The sequence below is a fragment of the Chamaea fasciata genome, unplaced genomic scaffold, assembly GCF_029207755.1.
Source record: "Chamaea fasciata isolate MVZ Bird 193981 ecotype frontalis unplaced genomic scaffold, bChaFas1.0.hap1 SCAF_13, whole genome shotgun sequence".
NCBI lineage: Eukaryota > Metazoa > Chordata > Aves > Passeriformes > Sylviidae > Chamaea > Chamaea fasciata.
Genome location: NW_027094098.1, coordinates 6,602,530 through 6,624,943, shown reverse-complemented (window position 1 = coordinate 6,624,943; position 22,414 = coordinate 6,602,530). Strand labels below are relative to the sequence as shown.

Here is a 22,414-nt window from a genome sequence, read left to right as displayed (position 1 = left end):
CTGCTGACACCATGTCCCAGCATGAGCCATGTCCCAGACCGGACACTTGGCGCCTGCGGTGGGGCTCTGCCTTTGCCCAGCTGGGCACCCGGGGAGGACCCTCTGTCACCGAAGGCACCGGGGCTATGAGGACCCACAGCACCCCAGAGCCAGCCTGCAGGCAGCTGCCTCTCTGCCACCACCACCCGAGATGGATGTCAGGGTGACGCGCAGCCACACCTGCCGCCCCCCAGCCCCGCAGTGGTGGCAACGGAGACACCGGGTGGATCCCGTGCGAACGGCATGGTGCCACCTTAAGTTCCCAGCGGTGACGCAACGGGGCGGTGGCCCGGGAAGCTTTAAATGCTGCTGCAGACAAGAGCGGTCTGTGGGGGGCAGATAGCTGCTGGAAGGGGTAGACGAAGGAGGCAGCAAGTCAGAAAGAGGCAAAGGGAGCGACAACCCTGTCAGCATGGATGTGGACCAGGTGGCATCCACGAACGGACTGAGAACAGTAACCACCAAGAACCTGGATAGCTGGATCGCAGACACCCTGCAGCCCAGCACAGCTTTCTCCATGCAGGTGAAGGAGACAGTGGGACAAATCTGTGAATTCCTGAAGAGGGACTGCTTTGGGGATGGAATCCATGTCCAAAAGACCGTCAAGGTGAGTGCTGCCCATCTTGGGGGCCAGCTGACACCCCTGCTGCCTCCCTTCCCGATGTCCCATGCTTCAGCTCCTGCCTTGCCTCAGTTTCCCTTGGTAGCTCCAGGAATGGTGGTGGCTGATCCTGGTGCTGGCAGTGGTGCTGAGGAGGTAGGGTCTCTCTCTGCAGGGTGGATCAGCAGGAAAAGGCACAGCTCTGAAGAAAAACTCTGATGCTGATGTGGTGCTCTTCCTCAGCTGCTTACCCAGCTACCAGGAGCAGAAGAACAACAGAAAGGTTATCCTGGATTTGATCATGATAAGGCTGAAGGCCTGCAGGGAGAGCTTGCAGTTCAATGTGTACATCGGTGAGCCCAAGTACAAGGGTCCTGACAGCACTCCACGCTCCCTCAGCCTTACTCTGTCCTCCAAGGAGACTGGAGAGTCCATTGATGTTGACATCCTGCCTGCCTATGATGCTTTGGGTAAGGGCTACAGGCTGGCACAGGGACAGGCAGTGTCCTGGGATGGCTCTCACCCTCCTTCTCACCCCACAGGGCAGGTGACCCAGGATGCCCCACCAAATGCAGAAGTGTATGTGAGGCTCCTGCATGCCTGCAGCCACCCCGGGGAGTTTTCCCCCTGCTTCACTGAGCTGCAGAAGTTGTTTGTGAAGCGTTACCCTGCCAAGCTGAAGAACCTCCTGCGCCTGGTCAAGTACTGGTACAAGGAGGTGAGGAGCTACCCAGCTTTCCCAGCTCCCAATAGACACCCATCCCAGCCAGCTCTCATCCTCATCTCTGTCTTCTCTCCAGCTGCTGAATCCACAGTACCCCAATGCACACCTGCCCCCTAAGTATGCCCTGGAGCTGCTGACCATCTATGCTTGGGAGGAGGGCACAGACTCCAGCAACTCCTTTGACACGGCTCAGGGCTTCCGCACAGTGCTGGAACTGCTGAGCCGGCACAGGGACATCTGCATCTACTGGGAGAAGTACTACTCACTCCAGCACAGAGAGATTGGTGCCCATGTCAAGGAGTTGCTGTGGAGTTCCCGGTGAGGACCATGCCCAGTAGGATTGTACCCGCTGGCTCCATGGTGCTACCCAGGGCTGACAGCAATGCCCACTCTTTGTGTTTACAGCCCTGTCATCCTGGACCCTGCTGACCCCACGGGTATCCTGGGCCAAGACAAGAACTGGAACTTGATGGCAGAGGTAGCTGCCAGCTACTGCTGCTCACTGCCCTGCCTTCAAAATGTCCAGCCCTGGAATGTGCAGGTAAGGCTGCCTGAGCCTGTGAGCATCACAGTCCCCCACCCCTGCCTCTCTGTCTTCACCCACTCGCTCTCCTGTCCCTGCAGCCAGCCCGGCCCGTGACCATAGTGGTGATGCAGCTGTCAGGCACCAAAATGACAGACCGTGTCAGCCCCTACACCACCATCAGGCAGCTGAAGGAGATGATCCATCAGAATTGGGGCATCCCGCCATACACACAGCGCCTGGCACAGCAGGAGTCAGGCAGAAGCAACGTCATCCTAGAGGACTGCGATACCCTGGCCATGCATGGCATCTTCTACGACACCACGCTGGTGCTGCTGCAGACTGAGCCCCAGAAGATGCAGGTCTTGGTCAAGGATGATAAGAATCGGACCACTGCCTACACCGTGCTGCCCACTGACACCGTCCGACAGCTGAAGGAGCAGATCCAGGCCCGGCAAGGGCCTTCTGCCAATGAGCAGCGCCTGACCTACGGCTCCAGGGAGCTGGAGGACCGGCACACGCTGGCGCACTACGACGTCAAGCCCATGAGCACAATCTACATGCTCCTGCGGCTCCGCGGGGGTGCAGGCCCCCAGCTCCCCTAGTTCCCTGCCTGCTTGCCCTCCTGAGCATTGCCCTCAGCACCAGCCCCTGTGTACCCTCCTGTCATGCTGGAAATAAATATATAAAAATAAATATTTAGTAGATCCTTGTGCTGCTTGCTCTGTTGGGGACAGTGACAGGTGTCACATGGGGTGGTCAAAGGAGTTGGGGTCACCAGCCCTTTGGGATGAGGGGGGTCCTCAATGCCACAGACTCCTGGGATGGCACAGGGACACAGAGGTGCAGTAAAGCAGTGCTCCCTGAGCCCAGGGTGCTTGGTGGGCTCAGGGATGCCAGCCTGCTGCCAACTGGAATTTAGGAGGAAAAGACAGTTCCTTTCTCTGCCTACACCACTGCCTGCCTGTGCTCATGCAGCGGCTCAAGTGCCCACGCTGGGGTGCAGCCAGTGCTGGGACATGGTTTGTGCTGCTAGCATGGTGTCACCAGAGGCCGGAGGATGCGGCCAGTGCCACTGATCCGCCACCGCAGACAGCAGGAGGCAGCAGACTCCGAGGTCACCTTCGGTCACGGCCTTAATTGCTGCCTCTTAGCATTGAGGAAGTTTGGTTCTCACCTTCCAGAAATCGAAGTGGAGGTGAAAGCACGGGGAGCTGGAAGCCTGAGGGAAACCCATCAACCTTGGCAATGTCCCTGCAGGTCTTGTCTCCCCGCAGCCCTCCAGTGTTGCTGAAGATCCCACCCCTTTAGGCTTGGGGTACCGGAGTGGGTCCATGCTGTGGGGCATCGGGCTGCCGCTGAATGCTTCCTGAGGCTGTGGGTCAGACGCAGGACCCTGGGCGGCTGAATCTGCTTTATTGTGCTCAATTAGTACAAGGTCCCCTGTGCCACTGTTCTACACCCAGGGTGGTGGGTGCCACCTTTATGCCCCCCCACATCTCCCCCTTTGTGTCCCCCTTCTCCTGCTGGGCCCCTGTGTCCCACCAGTGCTTGTCCTGCCCCTCCGTGCTCCCACTCCTGCCTGTAGCCCTTTTGGGACCCGAGTGTGACCCTGCTGTGCTGTCCTTCTGCAGTGCCATGCTGGGGGCGGGGGCACTGCCGGGCCCCACAGGTTTACATTCATCGTAACAGTCGTTAATAAATATTTCGGTGACTCTGCGACGCCGGCAGCCGGCTGGGTCCCCACCGGTGTTGGAGCCGGTGGCAAGGGCAGTCGGCAGCCCTCGGGGGTCCTGCTCATCCCGGCTGCCCTCCTGCGGCCCCGGAGCTGCAGTCCCCCGCCACTGCCCACGCAGTGCTGCCGGCAGGGCTGCCGAGGCTGTGCCCCACCTGCGGCCCCGCTCCTAGGCAGAGCCCGGCGCCCGGGGCCGACCCCGGGGTCACCAGGGGGATGCGCTGCGGGGGCCCCGCTCGGCCCGCGGCCCCTCGTGGGTGCGCCGGCGGCGGGCTCTGCGCGGCTCCTCACCCTGCCCGCGGCCGGGGGGGCCGGCGGGAGTGCGGGCCGGCGGCGGGGGTCTTCCCCGGCTCCAGAGCCTCTGGCAGACCTTGTCCGTGGCTCCCAGCGGTGGGCGCTCCACCAGCTGGAGGAAGTCCCGGTACCAGACCTTGCGGCCGGGGATCCCGGCGGCCAGCTGGGAGTCTCCGGCAGATGCCACGCCCGTGGCCTGCCAGGCGCCGATCACCTCCAGGGAGAGCCGCAGCAGGGGCTGGGTGAAGCCGTGCTCGGTGGCGTGGCAGAGGTAGAGGCCGGCGTCGGCGCGCTGCACGCTGCGCAGCAGGACACCCCGCTCCGTCCGCACCACCCGCTCGTCCATCTGCACCTGCAGCACCCGTAGGGATGGGCGGTCAGCTCGGGATGGCGGAGCACAGCCCCACCGGCGATACCTGGCCAGGGAGAGCCTACCTCTCGCTGGGGATCATTCAGGGTGCGCTGGTGTGTCCAGATGATGTGGGCTTGCAGGGATTTGGGGATGCACTCCAGAAAGACGGTGCTTCCCTCCACCCCGTAGAGTTGCTTCTGGGGCACGGTGTCCCGCCTGGGATCTGCAGGGACAGAGCCTGGCTGTTAGCCCCACACCATGGCAGGGTTGGCCCCCAGACCCTGGCTGGGTCCCAGCTCACCTTCAGAGCAAAGCAGGTTGGGGTCACCGTTGCGGACGTCCTGCCGGCGAAAACGCCTGTGGGGAAGGTGATGGAGGAGCAGGGGCTGCAGCAGTGTGACCTGTGCCCCTCACCATAGCATTGGGGCAGGGTGGCTATGCCAGCACTGCACCCTGGCATGTCACCTACCTCTTGGTGTTGGGCACGTAGCGGGTGCAGGTGTTGCCATCCCAGGCACAATATGGGTCCCGGGCCAGGCAGCACTCGGCACAGGCTTTGCCATAGGCACCACAGCGGTGCAGGGGCAGCTGGGCCAGCGCTGTGGCTGAGCCAGCATAGAGCTGATGCTGGGGGAAGAGCAGAGCTGAGCACCCCCATGCGAGGGGTACAGGGCTAGGCACAGCCATGGTGGACACGGGAATGGCCAGGGGTCCCCCCTTACCCTCTTGGAGGAGAGCTGCAGGCTGGTGATGGGGGAGGCATCCTGTGGGCAGAGCATGGGCAGGAGTTAAGGTGCATACCTGGGTATGCAGCCTCCTGGCTCCCACATCCTGGCAGCTGGAGTGCCCCAGCACAACCCAGAGCATGCACAGCATATGGGGGTGCTGTGGGGAAGTCTGACTGGCAGGATATGGAATGCTGACCCTCACCTGGAAGACCTGTAGCTCCTCCAGCAGCAGCGGCTCCATGCGGTGCCAGCTCTCCTTGGGCACTGAGACTACCTTCAGCACTGTGCCCACATCTGTAGGCAAGGAGGGGTGAGGCCACGGGTCCCAGCCCCAGCATCCCCCTGCTCTCCCTTACTGCCCCATCCCTAGGGTCGTTACATGCCTGTGCCAATGAAGAGGACATCGTAGTGGCCATCAGCAGCGGTGACACGGTCCACAGCGATGCGGGTGAAAGTGTAGGGCACGGTGGCTTGCAGGAAGAGGGGCCGCTGGCCATGGGGCAAGACAGGGTTATACATCAGCGGGTGGTGACGGGCAAATTGGATCACCTCATCTGGGAAGTCCTTGGTGGAGCCGAAGGTGCCGAAGGTTTTGCTGGGGCACTGCAGGGAGATAGCACTGGCTAAGTAGGGTCTCACACCCCACTGCACCCAGCCCACGTAGTGGCATCCCACTGGTGGCACCAGCTGGGACAGTCCTACACCACGTACCATGCCTGGGCGGGGGTATGGCACACGCCCCTGGTAAGACACCCACTGGTAGTTGGGACCTTCCTTGTGTGCAAAGGGGCCCAGGAAAGCCCGGCGGATGTCAGCCATGGTGTAGACACAAACAGCTGAGCCTTGGAAAACAGAACTGGTGGGAGAGAGAGGGGAAAGATGTGAGGGGGCAAGGGGGGAACCACTGGGTATGTGCAGTGTACTGGGGAGGGGGCTTGACCTGGAGGTGGAGAAGATGGCATAGACCAGAGGGTTGCGCTTATCTCTTGTCTGCAACAGGAAAACATCTCCTACAAGCAGGGAAGGCATCAGTGCTGCCAGTGTTGCCCACAGCTTCACTGGCGGGGTCACATCCCTGTTTACTCACGGAGCTCATCGAAGTAGGTGTCTGCCCCGTCAGGTCCTGGCACGGCGCAGACGAGCCGAGCCTTCAGGAATGTCGTCCACTTGTTCACCAGGCTGCGCTGCCCGCCCATGTCGTTCTGCCAGGGAAAGGAGGACACCAGTGTCAGCAGCAGCACCCCGGACACCCTGCCCCCAGCCCACCTGCCTGTGGGTGCTCTCACCCGGCAGATTTGGCCAATGCGGGCGAAGCTGGTCTTGCCCAGCCCCTGCTGCCGTTCAACTGCCATCTCACGGAAGAAGAAGTAGATCTTGTCATCGTCGGGGTCCTCACTCTCTGGCACCCAAAAAACGGCCACAAACTTGGGCTCTGGGGACAGAGAGGGGTGGTGCTTCCAGTGGCTCCACTAGCTCTGCTCCCCTGGAACACCTGTTGGGGTCCCAGCGGAGGGTGCAGAACCAACCCTGCCCAGCTGCAGAGCAGAGGCAGAGTGAGAATGGGACTCCACCAGACATTGGGGGTCTCAAGGGGACACAGGAACCCCTGAAATCACCCTCTACAGGCAGTAAAGGACAGTGGACATCTGAGCCTGAAGGAGTCATTGCCCTGATGCCTCCAGGCAGCAGCACTGCTGTGCCAGGGTGCCAGTGCCCCCCCGCCACCCTCCCAGTCCCCAGCACTGACCATTGAGCCAGCGAGAATCATGCTGCTCCGTGCGGATGGAGGGGCGTCGGCCCAGGCTGCGGAAGATGGTAAAGTCACGGCCCATCAGATCGGTGGCCACCCCAGAGTAGAGCTCCTCGCCTGGCAGGCACCGAGGGAAGCGTTATAGGGGACCCCTGGCACCCCTGTGCCACACTGCACCCAGTACCAGGCTCAGAATGCCCTTACCCACAAGGACAGAGGCGGCAGTATGCCGGGGGTCATACGGACTCTTCCCCTTGCCATCCTCAGTGTGGTGGGGGTCCAGCTTGAAAACAGGCTCCTGGAGAGGGATAAGGATGGGAGGTGGGCAGGTGGAAGCGGCTGGAGGCCGTGGTGGTGCCAGGGGAGGCTCACTTCTGCATGCTGCCCAGCCTCGACGAAGGCACAGACTGGGTGAAAGGCACCAGTGCCACAGGCATACAGGTGAGTCCGGTTGTAGGGGTGCAGGATCTTCACAAAGTTCATGCACTCAGCCTGGGGATGGAGGGAATGAAGGGTGAGGTAGTGCTGGGGCAGTTCCCTGGCACAGTCCTGGCATCCCACAACATGCCCCATCACTCACAGTGATGTCCTTGCCAGCCCAGTTGCATTCTTCCCTCCACTCCACAGGAGCCGGCCAGTAGATCTGTGGGTGGAAAAGGGGATGGTCACAGCACTTGGTGCACCTGGCACTGCTCCACCAGCATGTCACCCCCTGCCCCATTACCTTCCTGTTCCGCTGGCTGATGTCATCCAGGGCCAAAGAGAGCAGGTGGTTCTGGGCGCCCACGAAGAGACGGCCGCGCTCCTCGTCCAGCAGCAGGGCCTCGTAGCAGCAGGAGTGCTCCAGCGAGAACAGGCGCAGCCCATGGCGAGCCCGCAGCTCTGCCAGGACCCACCGGCACTGCTCAGCCTGGCCCCGCCACTGCCTGTCCATCTCCACTGCCCCGGACATGCTCCGAGGCAGCCTGGGCCACAGCCCCCTGCCATGCCGTCCCCTCCCCCAAACCTGTCCCACTGGCTTGACTAGGTTCACCAAGCCCTTGCCTGCTCAAAATTCATCCCCATGCCAGCCCCACACTCATCCCTGTGCACCCCGAGAGTCATCCTCAAACCACTCAGCAATGATTTCCATGCCCCTCGGCACCCATCTCTGCACCGCTCACCCGGCAGCAGGGGAGAAGGCCATTCCCTGCCCCGCGGAGATAATCCCACTGTGGCGGGAACAAACAGCCCTTTGTCAGCCTGGGAGGAGAGCTCTTGCTGAGACCCGCTGCTGGACAAAGCCCCCTGCGCCGTGCTGGAGCCCCTGGAGTGGGCGGTCGGGACACGGCACCAGCTCTCCAGCTGGCACGACATTCCCAACAGGTATGGCACAGCCGTGGCTAGGGAGTGCCACCATGGCGCACACAGGGATAGGGGCATCTGAGCCAGCACATGCTGGGGGCTGGGAGTGAGGTCCCAAGCACAGGCATGACCCCAAGGACAGGCAGGTGGCCCAGGAGGGGCTGGCATCAGGTAAGGGACATGGCAGCCGGTACCAACACCTGACGGCCCACGGGGAGGGAGGCAGCAGTGCTGGGGACGTGCCAGTGCTGGAGTTTTGCACCCCTCCCACCATGCTGCCCCCCAGGATACTCCCGTCCCTTGGGATGATGCTGGGTGCTGCTGACACGTAACCAGTGCACCCACACCTGACCCCACGCCCCCCCACCCCGCCCGTGTCCCATGCTCACCGGGGAAGGACAGCTTGAGGCGGGGGGTGGCAGCGGGCGGGGGGCGGCCAGTGGTGAGGCCGCGCAGCAGAAGCAGGAGCAGGAGCAGCGTGCGACTCATGGCCGGGGTCTGGCTGCTGGCGCCGCGGCTGGGGCAGAGAAACAAGACCTCAGCTCGGGTTACAGCCCCCTCCCCACAGCCCCCAGACCAGGATCCCTCCTCGATGCTGCCGACGGTGTCTGGAGAGCCCTGAGCATCGGCGTAGGGCAACTCCAGGCATGGCATGAGGGGATCCCCCACTGGGCTCAACCTGGCAGTTGGAGGGAATGTGAGCCAGACACATCCCTCCCTATTTTAAGCCCCCATTAATCCAACCCCAAACATAATGGGCTTCGGAAACACCCCTCCTGCTCCTGCCCGTGGAGAAACAGACAGCCCAGCCAAGCAGCATCCAGCCCTGCCCATGCCTGTCTGAGCCCATCAGCAGGAGTGTTTTGGGCTCTGCCCATTCCTGCCTGCAAGCACAGAGCTGTGTGCTTCCCTAAAGGAATAGGGACAAGGACAGAGCAAGCACCGAAGTGGCGACAATCAGATAGGGCACCCCGGGCAGTCAGTGGGCTCCTGAGCACTGGGCAAGCTGCCCATGATGATAGTAATGGGGTCCCACGCCTCAGTTTCCCCCACTGCTACAGCCCCACCGTTAGCCCCTGGCCTTTCTTGTACCACCATGCAAATGGGAGCAGGATTTGAGGGGGCCCTGGCTAAGTGGGTGCCCACAATACCCAGAGGGGCCCATGCCAGTGCATCTGCCACTCTGATGGGTGCCCACAACGAGGTAGGGAAGCCCTCCTGCGGCTCTGGCAGCAGCATGCTCTCCTCACGGGGAGTGGGAGGTGATGGTTATCAGGGCACTGTGTCAGAACACAGATCCCACCGTGCCCCCTGGCCATGCTGCAGTGCCGTGTGCAAGGCACAAGCTGAGTTATGTTGGTCATCAGTCCCTGTGGGTTTCACCCGTGGCACAGCCACTGGGGCCTCACCAGGACACCAGTGACAGCCAAAGCCCCAGCACAGCCCCCGGGCTCGGTGCAATCACCCCAGGCTCTGCGACCCTACCTGAGCTGGGAATCGGGGGATGCCGGCCTGGAGGGTCACATATCCACGGACTGGGGCTCCTGCAGGCAGAGCAGCCCCGTCCAGGCTGGCCGGCGGAGGTGAGCCCGGAGCACGCAGCGGGCAGCGGACAGGGCCTGGCTGGGCGCGGTGCCGGGTACGGCTGCCCGGTGTCCCGGCACGAAGGCGATCGGCGCTAATGGCATTTACAGAGGCGCCGGGATGAGGCGCGGGACCCGCCGGGCTCTGGCAGCCCCGACGGCTGCTGCCAGCTCGGGCCGTGCCGGGGCACGGGGGCCTCCCGCCTGCCCTCACTTGCCGAGCGGCCGGGACACTTGCCGACCCCCGGGCGCAGACCCGCGTGGTTCTGACTCGGCGGGCACGGGGGGCCGGGTGGGGGGCGGGCAACAGCGGCAGCACCACGGACCCTCGGTGCCAACCCCGGCAGATCTAGCCCGTGAAACCCCCCGTGCCAACTCCGACGCCAGCCAGCCCTTCGGTGCCAGAAGGGACACGAACCCCACGGCGAGCCCCCCGGTGCCAGCACGGGCAGCACCCCCGACGGCAGCGCAGAGACCCCGTCCGGAGACACTCCCCGACCACCCCCGTACCCTGCCGGTCCCCCGGCCCCCGACACCCACCTGTGTCCCGGCTCGGCTCGGTCCGGCCCGGCCCCGCCCGCCGCGTCCGCCGGGAGGGAGCGGGGCGGCCGCGCGGGGCGGGGCGGGGCGGGGCCGGGGGCGCGCACAGGGACCCGCACACGTGTGTGCGAACACACGAGCAGACACGGGGGCACCCTCGCACAGATAGACACGCACACAGGCGGACACGCACGGCAGCTCACACACACACACACCCGTGCTGACAGCCCAGTGGCCCGAGGTGACACTCACGGGGATACCCACGGTGACACCCGCGGCCCCTGGGGCAGGGCTGAGGATGCCAAGCTCAGCACACGTGTGGCTCAGCACACTAGCGGTGACGGGGCTAGTGTGCTGAGGGGACCTCCTCGCCGGGACAGGCACATGCCTGCCCGGGTGTTGGGGCCGTGCCGGGGGTGCCGGGGCCGTACCGGGGGTACGGGGGGCCGGTCCCGCGCCCCGCTCAGCTGCAGCCCAGATGTCTGGCCCGAGCCCAGCCCGGAGCAAACAAAATTCCTCCGCTGCCTCCCATTTTCCAGCTGCCGCTGCCAAGAATAGCAAGTGCCGAGCGGTGCCGGCAGCGGGGCCACGCGTGCCTCGGCGGGCAGGGCTCGGGGCGGGGGGAACACGAGCTGCCTTGGGGGCCACACCTGCCTTGTTCTCCCCGCGCCCCTGACTGTCCCTACCTGCGGGTGCAGGAGTCCGGGAAGGCAGCTCCAGAATGAGTGGGGAGGCAGAGCTGCAGGCAGGCAGGCAGGCAGGGGTGCAGGCAGCAGACTGTGCGGGCAGGTGCAGGGCGAGTGGGGAGGCAGCAGTGCGGGCAGAAGCGGGTGCGGGCAGGTGCAGGCAGTGGGTGCCAGCAGGCAGCGAGCGGCAGGTGGGCTGGCAGGGAGTGCAGGCAGGCCAGCAGCGGGTGTGGGCAGGTCAGGTGCAGGTGCAGGCAGGCAGCTGGCACAGGCAGGCAGTGAGTTCAGCAGGAAGCCAGAGCCGTGCAGGCAGGGTGCCCGGGAAATGCCCTTCTTCCCAGTGCCAGTAACCCTCGTGCTGCCAGCCCTGGTACGCTGGCATGCGGGCAGGCTCTGTTCCAGCACCACCACTTGTACCTCTCCTGCCTGTGCCACAGTGCTGAGTGGCATCCAGCCCAGCCCAGCTTTGTGGGCAGCAAGGAGGACAGAGACAGTGAGGGGATGGGTGGGGCAGCAGAAGAGGAGCTGGCACCGGTACGGCAGGGGTTACTCTGCTGTAAGACTTTGCCCAGGCACCAGCGGGACTTTGAGCTGGGTGGCCCCCACACATGGCGTCTCTGTGCCTACTGTCCCAGAATGGCACTGAGATGGTGGGGACAGGCATGTCGTGCCCAGCCCTGCACAGTGGGCACCTTCCTGTGCTGTTCCAGCACCGTGCCTCAGTTTCCCTTAACCCAGTTGGGACTGTTCCAACTACCGCCACTCCCGGCAAGCGTGGCGTGGTGACTAGGTGACGTCACCATCACCCCAGCCCTGGAGCCCTGAGGGGACCTTGCTGGCAGCGGCTCCGCCTGGAGAAACCATCAAGCGTCAGAAGGGCCGGGCTTCCATCCCGGAAAAAACGGCGCGGGAGGGATGCGCCACGTCGGCCGCCGGCCACCCCTTCCCGCCCCACGGGGTGTTCCTGGCAAGCACCGGAGCCACTGGGCGCTGGCATGATGACGGTCCCCATCTGGAATAGGCATCGCCACTGGCATGCCGCCCTCATCCCTGCACTCTGTGCCAGCCCGCGGAAGGTTTCACAGCCAGGTGCCGGTGGCCTGGCTCCCCGCCAGCGCGGGGGTGTCACTGCCGACGGCACCAGCAGGTGCTGGCGCTTTCGCTCTTTGATCCCGTCCCTGCCGCTGGCAGATCCGCACCCAGGGATCGCTGCCTCGCCAAATCTCTCCCGGCGGTTCCGGCTCCGGCGAGCATCTGTAGCTCCACCGGCAGCGCCCGAGCCCCCAGCCGTGTTAGCGGTAGGAAACGGCTCCTCTCCACCCCCGCGGGGCGCCGGGGGCGGCACGGCACCCGGCAACGGCCAAGGCTCCTGCATCTCCTGTGCCGGGGGTGAGCCAGCAGGGCATGGCATCTCTCCATGCCATCGAATGGGTGACCGGGACCACCGGCTGCTGGACACCCTGCATGTATGGAGAAGGGCTGGGACTGGTATCCACTAGCCCTCAGGATGGGTATAACTCCTGCATCCCAAATGGGAATGGTACCTCACCAGAAGAACCCTTGGGATTCTGTGGGGACCTGTGAGGTCACTCCCCAAAGGTGCTACAGGGTGGTCCCCCATGTTCCTGGGGCCTAGAGAGTTTCCCTCTGCCCTGGTGGAGCCATCATGGCTGAGGACATGGAAAACCCAGGGGTCAAGGTGAGCTGTGTCATGACAGCTGGTGCCACAGGCATGCCTGTGACACATGGGCTTGGCATGGCACTGCTCCCCAGCTGAGAGAGGGGTTTGTGCAGCAGGGTGGCCTTTGCCAGCGCTGCCAGTGACACTGCCAACTTGTCAGCAGGAGAGGAGTGTATCATCCTCACCCCAGCCTACACCCATGGCCTGGGCACAGGGATATGCTGCTTGAACTAGTATCCTCTGGGTCTGGACACCAAAAAGCTGTTGGTTTGTGGTAGCACCAAAGATGTGGCTTTAGGACTTCTTTGGGAGTCCATCTGTGGTGGTCCACATCCATAATGTTGGACCATGGGATGACCTTGTGTGGCTGCCACATTCCTGGTACAGGGGAAGGATGTGCCAGGCAGGGGACAGAGCCCATGGCATCCCAAGTGTGCCAATGTGAGGGCTTGGCAGGCAGCAAGCAAACGTGCCTGAGACAGCTGCATCCTTGTACCACAGCGTGGTGGCAATGTCCCAGGGGGACACCAGCTCTAGGTTCACACTCTGTCTGTGGATACATCCACCCTGACACTATGTCCACCCCCCATCATAACATGCTGGTGAGACCCCAGCATCAGGGACCCCTGTGGCCCCAGTGCATTCCTGCTGGGATTAGGTACCGGCTCCCGGCAGTGCCATGCTGGTGTAGCCCAGCTAATCCCTTTTTAATTGTCCCAACCCTGTGCTGGACTGATCTGGGCTGCCCAGGGGATAGGGGTGTTGTGAGCAACCCAGTGCCTGAGCACCTGTTGGGGTGCTGCCATCATGTGTCCCTCCTATGGGGACCAAGCCATGGGGTACAGGGTGAACCTTTGGGGCAGTGATGAAGAAGGGGATGGCCATCCTCCAGGTGCAGGACAGTGTTTTTTTGGAAAGGGAAAGGGAAGGATCCTGGTCTTATAGGATCCTGTCCTCCTGAACTAAGGTGCCCATTTGCCCTTGACTTTGTGTCTGCCAGCAGCCAGGCTCTGGCACAGGCAGAGGGGCCACATGGCCTGCACTGAAAACCACTGAAGCTCCTCAAACCCATACGTGGGGCAGGAGCAGGACACCCAGGCTTTCTGCCACCATCCAAGCACCCTCCCCACCCCAGAAGGAGGGGCAGTGGGAGATGCTGGCTGAGCCACCCTGCCTCCTGTCCTGCCCATGTCCCTTTGGCCCTACCCTGAGCCACACCAACCAGCGGCATCCAGCTCCTTAGGCTTTAAAAATAGCCTGGTGTCCCTGCCATGGGGTCAGTAATTTTAGCCAGGGTGTGTCTCGCCGGGAAGCCGGCGGATCCATTCATCTTCTCCTGCTGGCCCGGCCGCATCCACACCCAGGGCTGATGTCAGCCCCTCGCTGCCCACTTGCTCGTCCCTGCCCTGGGGCAAAGCAGAACAGCCATGGCCACCTCGGGCACAGGCAATGCCTGGTGAGATGGTAAAGGTGGGGAAGTGAGGACAGGGGTGTCCAGCTGCCCCCCCTGAGCCTGCCTGCTTCCTATCTTGGGCATCTTGCCCCCAAAGCTGGTGGCACCAGGGAGCACGGCATTCCATGGCACCCAGCAGCACCCAGACAGGCACCCTGCCCTCCTCTCTCACCCTTCTCCTCTCACCCTGGCCCCCCAACACAACAGCCACTTCAGATTGCCTCCCACGGTGCTCCCGGGTGGCTGTGCCGGCTGGGAAGGCTGCGGGGGCCGCCGCTGAGCATAATGGCACTATTGATGGCCGAGCCAGCGGCCCCGGCACGGCACAATGGGGCCTTGTCTGCTGGCCCAGCTCCCGCTCCTGCCCAGCCCCGTGCCCAGCCTCAGGATACCCCCTTTCCCGATTGCCTCGGAGCTCACCCAGGTGCCAGCCAGGGCAAACCCTGCCTTGAGGGAGTCAGTCAATATGTGAAGGAGCAGCAGGTGGGAGGCCACCAGGTGAGCCCCCCTTCCCATAAACCAGTGCTCAAGGAAGGAGCATTACTTGGGAAACTTCCCAGCGTGGTGGTGCTCACCCCTGCCACCCCTGCTGGGACAGGGCTTAGGAGTTCCTGCTCAGCTGTGGGGTGACAGGAACAAGGAGGTGCTACATGCCCAATGATGCCTTCACTTCCCCCTCAGGACCACGTCTGAACCCGCTGGCACCCGGTACCCGCTGCGGGGAGGCAGGAACTTCACTGCTTCCCAGGGAGCCCCACTGTCCCAGTCACCCAACGCCATAGCCCCCCTCAATGGGCCCGCCCGGTGCCCCAAATCCACCATCTCACCTGCTATGGTGCGTGGGCTCTGCCAGAGCTCGCCTGCCTCCTCGCCTGGCGGGTAAGCTGGGGCTCTGGCTGCCGCCTGCTCTTTAAACCCCAAATCCCCGGTGCTGGGCGCCAGTCCCGCCAGCGGCGGGGGTGGAGGGAGGGGATGCAAAGCCCCGGTCCCTGCTCCCGGGGCCGGCACCAACAAAAGGCAACTGTGTCGTGTGTCCTCCCTCTGCACCCAACGACCTGGCTGGCCGCTTGGGAACAGCCTCTCGGGACCCCAGGACTTTCTGGGGTGCTGCCATCCCCTCTGCCTGCACTGGAAAGGGAAGAAAGAGGTGCGAGCAAGCCTAGGAATCCCGATCACAGCCAGCGGTATGTCCCGATGTCCCCAAGCACCCGTTCCTGCCTGCTCCGTCCTGTTCCTATCTTGGAGGAGTGCCAGGGTGAAGGCACTCATCACTGTCCAGTGCCTCATCTGCTCCTGCAAAGCCCAGCCCAGCAGGGCTGGAGGGAGAGGAAGGGGATGTGGCTGCTGCCGTGGTGCCCATTCTGGGGGGACTCACCCCATGGTACCCCCATAGCTGCTGTGGGGTCGGGTGGCTGCCGATGAAGTATCCCTGTGGTCCGAAGGCCAAGCAGCCGGTGACGCCTCAATAATGTGGGGTAAATGTGTAACAAGTTCTCGGCTGGGCTGGGGCGGTTTGAGCCGCATGACTTCTCTTGGGGAAAGAATCCCGGGAGCCGGGGATTTAGCGGCTCTCTCGCAGGAAGAGCCGCTCAGCCAGGGCAGGAGGAAGAAGGAAAGTCCATCTTGTGGCCGGACACGCTGGGGTGTCCAGTGCTGGCTGGACAGAACAGAGTGGGCAGCGTGCTAGGCTGGGCTGGGCACAAGCCCATTGCTGGAGGGAGAGGATGATCTCAGCCCATGCGCCCTTGTAGACGGCATGGGGTGAGAGAGCCAAGGGAGCAAGGATCTGTTCAGCAGTGCCTGCCAGCATGGGAGGCAATGGGCACCATTTTAATAATAAAAACAAAACAGGAAATTCCATCTGGAGGCAAGGGAATGTGTTTTTCTTCTGTGACAGTGGCCAGGTGCTGACACAGCTGTGCCAGAGGCTGCAGAGCATCCAGCCACGAGGATCTGTGCCCAAGCAGTGGGCACCAGCTGAGCCACTCCTGCCGTGGGGTGGGCTCAGGGCAGCCAGGGACTCCGCCAATACTGTGCCACGCCCCAGCCTCCTCCTGGCAGCTGTGACCATGCAGGTGGAGAGGGGCTGGAATACACGGTCCTGGGATGTCAGTGCCACCACAGAGCTGGGCTCTTGGCATGTTGTCCCAGAACTGACAGTGGATCACTGCGTGTGCCATGTGATGCCGTGTGAAGCCACAGGGCACCTCACAATGTTGAGCTCCATGGAAAGCGCCGGCGTGGCCAGAGGCCTCAGGCAACAGGTGACACCCACTGGAGAGGTGCCAGGCAGCACTGCCACCACTTCCCATGAGATAGATTGAGGAACTGGGGCTGTCCCACAGAGGAGCAGGGAGAGTTCTGGGGTGCAAGTGGGGGAAGAGGGCTTGTTGGGACACATCTGGGGGGACGTGGGCTGGAGTCACACGGGTGTGACAAGGCAGGGGGTGCTGAGGAAGCCCCGGTGGGGGCCAGGCGGGATGCAGGCACGGGGTAGGCAGGGTATAGGCAGTGGGCGGAGTGCGGGCAGTGGGCGGGCAGTGGGCAGGGTAGTGGGCAGGATTTGGGCAGTGGGCAGGGGGCTGTTGGCAGTGGGCAGGGGGCAGTGGGCAGTGAGCAGGGGGCAGTAGGCAGTGGGCAGAGGGCAGGGGGCAGCGGACAGGGGGAAGTGGGCAGCGGGCAGGGGGCAGCGGACAGGGGGAAGTGGGCAGTGGGCAGCGGGCAGGGGGCAGCGGACAGGGGGAAGTGGGCAGTGGGCAGAGGGCAGGGGGCAGTGGGCAGTGGGCAGTTTGAAATGGGCAGTGGGTAGGGGGCAGGGGGAAGGGGGCAGCGGGCAGCGGGCAGTGGGCAGCGGGCAGTGGGAAATGGGCAGTGGGCAGGGGGCAGTGGGCAGCGGGCAGTGGGCAGCGGGCAGTGGGAAATGGGCAGCGGGCAGTGGGAAATGGGCAGTGGACAGTGGGCAGGGGGCAGCGGGCAGTGGGCAGGGGGCAGCGGGCAGTGGGAAATGGGCAGTGGGCAGGAGGCAGCGGGTGGGGGACAGCGGGCAGTGGGTACGAAGCGGGCAGGGCGCGGGCAGGGCGCGCAGTGCCGCCGGCCGCCGCCAGAGGGCGGTCGGGCACCGGTGCCGGCCGCGCTGCTCCGCCCCCCGCGCGCGCTGCCGCTGCCCCCCGCGCTCCCCGGTGCTCCGGGCAGGGGCACCGCCAGCCCACACAGTCACGGGATGGCGATGTCCCGCGTGGGTGGTGTGGTGTCACCAGCGGCATGTCCGTCCCTCCAGCCGGTGGGAACCGGGAGCGGGATGGCGGCGGCTGGGGATGGCGGGGGCCGGTGCTGCCGTAGCACAGGGCTGACCTTGCCGGCGGCAGAGCGGGAGCGGGCAGCGCTCTAGGCAGAACCGGCGGAGCTGGAGCAGCCGCCCGTGGCCTGGCACCCATGGCCTGACCTTCTCAGGGACAGCTGTAGTGCCGGGAGGGCAGCTGGGGGCCTGTATCCCCATCCCCACCCTGGTATGGTGTCACCGTTGTGTCACCATTGTTCCACGATGGCTGCTCCTGCTGGTGATGGTCATCTCCATATGTGCCGAGGGAGAATGGGACCAGAGCTGGCCTCTGGTATCCCCCTGGCATCTGGTGGGACTGGGTGGCTCTCCAACAGGGGAGCTCTAGGAAGGGTGCCGGGGGGATTTCTGTGAAGCACCGTGCTCGACTGGTGGGAAAAGATTTCAGGGAACTGGGCTGTGGAGAAAACATGTGAGGTGGCTACGCAAGGCCATGGCACGTGACCTGGGCTTGTGCTGGCCTCCTGCCACCAACCAGCTGGCCCCAGCCAGCCTGCAGCCCCATGGGCTGGCCCAGCCCCATGGCAAACAGGGCTGAATTGGGCGAGCTGACCCTTGGACTGGGCAAGGAGGGACGACCCTGCACCCAGGGCCAGTGGTCTCAGTGCAACCCTGGCTGTGCCTCACTTCTCCCACTGCGGGCAGCCCCTCCGCCAACATGGTGGGTTCTTATCCTGGTTTCTGTTTCCTCCTCCCAGCTCAGCCCCTGCAGCCCCTGGGCTCACTCCTGGCTCTGGGGCAGGTGGGTCAGTACCATTAACCCCTTGGCAGCACCAGGCAGAACGGTGCTGCCAGCTCTGCTGGGTGGGAGAGGTCCCAGGGACAGGAGCACTGGGGGTGCCGGGGGCTGGCTGCATGCCGGCAGCGGCAGGAGCCGGCTGGGGCTGTTTTCCTCTCTGTTTGCTCGGCCCTGGGGACGGCCAGCGATGCGGATCAAGGCCGGCGTCCTTCAGGCAGCCAATTGTTGTCCAGCTCAGAGGGGAGGGAGAGGGGCAGCTGCCCCAGGGCTTTCCCAACCCTGGAGAGGGCCACTATGCCAGCACTGCCCAGACTGAAACAGCAGCAGGTTTAGTCCACCCAAACACAAGGCTGGGTGGTGCCAGCAGGGACCCGGGGTGCCTGCCAAGACCCAGCACCTGGTGCTCCCCAGCTGCCCCTGGCTGGCACCCCACATCCCACCAGGCCGCTCAGGAGCCCCGGTGCTGCGGGACACTGCAGCCTCAGTCCTGAGTACTAGCACGTCCTTTTGTGCTTCTCTCACTGAATCCTTTTCCCTGATGGGCCATAAAAGGGCCTTTATCCACTCTCCTCCTCATGGCTGGATCACACCCTACAGGAGCCTGTGGTGGACTGTCTAGCCCTGGGACTGACAGTCACCCCAGCCAGTGAGGGGGTTCAGGACAGCCCTACGGGTGCCTCTGTAGGGAGCCAGAGCAGACTGCCCTTTCACTGGGACTGCAGGGACCATACCTGCTCCTTGGTCGGCTCTGGACTGACCACAGCACCCTGGGGAGTGGAGGGACATGGCTGTGGCCACATCTCCATTTTTGGCCCGGTTATAAATAACTCTAAACAAGGATGCTACAGTTGTCTGGGCTGAAAGGTGTCCCTGGTCCTCCCCTGTTTCCCGGTCCCCAGCTCCCCAGCCATCTGCCACCCTGCTGCCCAGGCCCTGGGCAGAATGCCTGGCAACCCCTGGGGGCCTCCCAGCCAGCTCCACACTCCCTGGCAGCTTGCAGGAAGCTTGGAGATGAACAGGAGTGCCCCTCCCCAGGGACTGGAGACCCCCCAACACTGCCTCACATTTCCTTCCACTGCCCCATGCTGCTCTGCTGGCATCACCTTGTGCCTCATTAGAGATTCTGGAAGCTCCCTGAGCTCCCTCCCTGTCCTCAGGAAGCCTGGGGGGCTGAAGTGTAGAATGCTGAGCTCTCTGGGGTAAGGAGGACCCTGAGGCTTGGGGAGCTGGTGGAAAGCAGCTCCCAGCCCAGAGAGTCAGGCCCTGTGCACATAAGAGTGTTCCCCTGTGAGCAGGGGTCCCCCTGCAGAGTGGCGTTGCATCACCATCCTGAGGGATAATTGCCAGATTATCCCTCCAGCAGCTAATGGCTACATCTCTTTGCCCACCCAAGAGAAAAAAACTGCTGACCCCATGTCTGGCTTTCCAGTGAGATGTGGGGAACAACAGAGCCCAGCAACTGGGGACACTGGGGAAATAAGCCAAGACTCAGGGGAGCTGAGCACTGTGTGCTGGATGTTTCGGGAGCATCATGACTACTTGGGTTTGTTTGGCTTGAAAGGCATTTGAGTTGCATTTAAAGGCATTAAAGTCCTTGCTTAATTACCTTAACAGCATTTAAGCCTTTGCTGCGGCATGGTCAGCCCACAGAAGCAAAGCCCCTGTCCCTGGTGGGGCTGTGGGTGCTGTCAGTGAGGATGGTGGGGACATGGCTGTCCTGCGTGGGTGGCAGAGATGAGCAGGCTGCCAGCAGGTGCCAGCACCTCTGGAGGGAACCGAAGGGACAGTGTCCCTGTGCCAACAGAAACAGTTTATTCCCACATCTTATGGCTCAGGGCATCCTCCTGTCCTCAAGTGCTCCCAAGCAGCCATGGTGCTTGATGGTTTGGAGCTGGGGCAGCATGTGTGAGTCCCTCCAAACCCCTCAGTGGTACAGGTAGAAGCATTGGGGTTACCCTGGGGCTTGTCCGCCAGTCCTTGGTTCTCAGATTGTGGCTTGGCAGGAAGGTGATTGAGCACAGAGGTAACTCACCCTTCAGGTCTGCTGAGCAGTGCTTTGCTTCTGGCTTCTGTAAAGTTAATTGGTTTCGAGGTTCCAGGAACAAACGAAGGAGAAAAACCCACTCTCCGATGTGCGGGATCATTGAATGCTCTCTGGTGAGTTATAATTGCAAATCATGTTTTGAAATCACATTAACCAATTAGCCCGTGTTGTTGTTGTGCCCTGCCACATGACAGCATGTGCCGCGAGGGAGGCGGCGGGCAAGGGCAAGGGAGGGGGCCGCCAGCTGCTCCCCACCACCTCTGTGTCCAGACACAAGCTACCTGCACCTGGGTGCTTCCGTGGAGGGAGGGCTGCGGGGAGGAAAGCCCCAGCCCTGGACATGGCCTTGGACAGGTGTCACTCTGGAGTCCACCCTCCTGGCCACAGGCATCCCTCTCCTAACAATCAGCATTCCTTTTGTGCCTCGCTTCATGGTTATGGAGGTCAAGAGGACAGTGGGGGTCTTGGAGCCCCTATATATGCTGGCGCTGTGTCTGTGGGATGCCCAGTGATGGGGACCAGAGGAACTCACTGGAATGTTCTTGGAAAGGGCAGTCTCCAGGAGACTTCTTGCTTGAGAGGTCACAGTGGTGGCAGGGGGAGCACTGCTGGGGCTGCAAATCTCACCATTATCTCTGCCGTATCTTCCTGCCATCTGGGCTCTGGGAACAGCAGGCAGTGGCAGGCAGCAGCAGGCAGCGGGCTTAGGGGCCGGGGGAGGAAGCTGAGCGTGACAAGGAGAGCGTGTCCTGGCCATACATGGCACCCACTGCTTTGTGCCTGGGTCCTGGGCTGGCCTTGTCCATACTGCAACATTTGAGGTCAAGGGGTTTTATGGGTTCACTTTAATCTTTGATCTCGAAGCACAGCCGAAGGGTAAGAAAAAGGGCAGATTTTGGCTGGGGGAAATGGTGAGAAATCAAACCCCACGGAGGCGTGCTGAGGGTAAGGGCTCTGGCACAGCACTCGGCTCCCTGCCATTGGTGAGGCAGGATGCTGCTGGAGAGATGAGCCGTGCTGTGCCGTGCTCCCCTGAAGGCTCCTCACATACGGGAATCCAGCGTCAAACTTTCCAGCCAGCTGGAGAAAACCGCACGGCTGCAATTTTGCAATCCACTGGAGCCCTGACACCACCGGAGCCATTGGTGAGACTGGCCAGAGCTGCACTGGGGAAGCACTGTTGACCAGAGGGCTCAGGGGGTTGAGAGCAGGGTCTTAGCCCATCCCTCTCATGGCTCCTTTCTATGTTGCCAGCCCACTGGCACGAGTGTGCAGCTACTGTGTGCCAACTGCGGGGTGCTAGGACAGACTTTGGGAGGTTTTGGGGACATCTTCACTTTTCCTCCTCTCCTGACTGCTTTCATTTTCCATTCCACAAAGCTTCAGTTTTACGTGGTGGAGCCCATGTCCTCTGCTCACCTGGAAAGTGGATACACTGGAGAGGGGTGTCACATGCTGGACAAGAGAGGGGACAGTAAAAAGTAGACATGGCTGCATTTGTGCCAGTTGCAGGGAAGGGCATTTGGAGGCTGGGAAGGAGCAGACAGCCTCCAAGTCACTTCCCACAGGTCCTCCAGCATGCTACCCCACGGCAGTCGCTGCACTCTGTGCAATGGGGCAACACTGCCTGTCCCTGTGCCCAGCACCTGTGCCGTGTTTGCTCACAGGGCGGAAGCTCTTGGCTGCCTTTTACAACCCTGGTGAGTTGTGTTGCCACCCATCCCGGGACGTCTCTCCACAGGTGCCACGTGGCTGCACCGGCTTCACCAGAGCACGGAAAGGGTTAAGCTGCCGGCTTGGGGCCAGCCATGCCCATCCTCTGGGTGCCTCTGGCTCCCCCGTCACACTGCCAAACCTGGCTGCTTCCAGTCCCCCGGCGTGCCAGCCAGCGCTGGTTCAGCACTTACGCATGCTGCTGTTATTAGAAATTAGTTAATGGATGTATGTCTCCAGCAAAAGAAGAGCGGCAGTAACAGGAGCCGCGGGATTGCCGGGAGCGTGAGGGCAGAGCTGCCACTGAATATTTAACATCCCTCGATGTCCCGGCGAGAGGGTGCCTCTTCCCCCGATGGCGATGCTCACTGCTGACTGGCAAAGCCGTTTCCACCCCAGGCTGCCCGAGGCTTCGCAAGGATTTATTAAAGATATGCATAACACAAATAAAACCTTCCAACAAAGCATGCGGAGCCGTTCTGCCAACGCACAGCAGCTGGGCAGGGTTTGCAGCTCAGCATGGGAGGTGGGTGGACTCCCAAGCGTGG

General features: G+C 62.7%; 2 protein-coding genes across 2 annotated transcripts; one reads left to right on the top strand and one right to left on the bottom strand.

Annotated features, from left to right (window-relative positions):
• Positions 1-380: 380 nt before the first annotated feature.
• LOC136296250 (2'-5'-oligoadenylate synthase 1-like) lies at positions 381-2,576 on the top strand. The gene is made up of 6 exons (XM_066195185.1): positions 381-646; positions 816-1,110; positions 1,183-1,358; positions 1,441-1,682; positions 1,770-1,905; positions 1,989-2,576. Exons 1-6 carry the CDS (start codon positions 452-454, stop codon positions 2,490-2,492), a joined length of 1,548 nt encoding a protein of 515 aa, XP_066051282.1. The 5' UTR covers positions 381-451; the 3' UTR covers positions 2,493-2,576.
• A 702-nt stretch (positions 2,577-3,278) lies between these two features.
• On the bottom strand, positions 3,279-15,664 carry SEMA3B (semaphorin 3B). The gene is made up of 18 exons (XM_066195322.1): positions 15,409-15,664; positions 8,480-8,607; positions 7,471-7,628; positions 7,327-7,389; positions 7,119-7,238; positions 6,951-7,044; positions 6,744-6,863; positions 6,283-6,428; positions 6,084-6,198; positions 5,937-6,006; positions 5,708-5,852; positions 5,380-5,599; positions 5,199-5,290; positions 4,991-5,032; positions 4,738-4,895; positions 4,570-4,625; positions 4,352-4,491; positions 3,279-4,268 (listed from the first exon to the last, which is right to left on the bottom strand). Exons 1-18 carry the CDS (start codon positions 15,555-15,557, stop codon positions 3,828-3,830), a joined length of 2,457 nt encoding a protein of 818 aa, XP_066051419.1. The 5' UTR covers positions 15,558-15,664; the 3' UTR covers positions 3,279-3,827.
• Between the last annotated feature and the right edge of the window lie 6,750 nt (positions 15,665-22,414).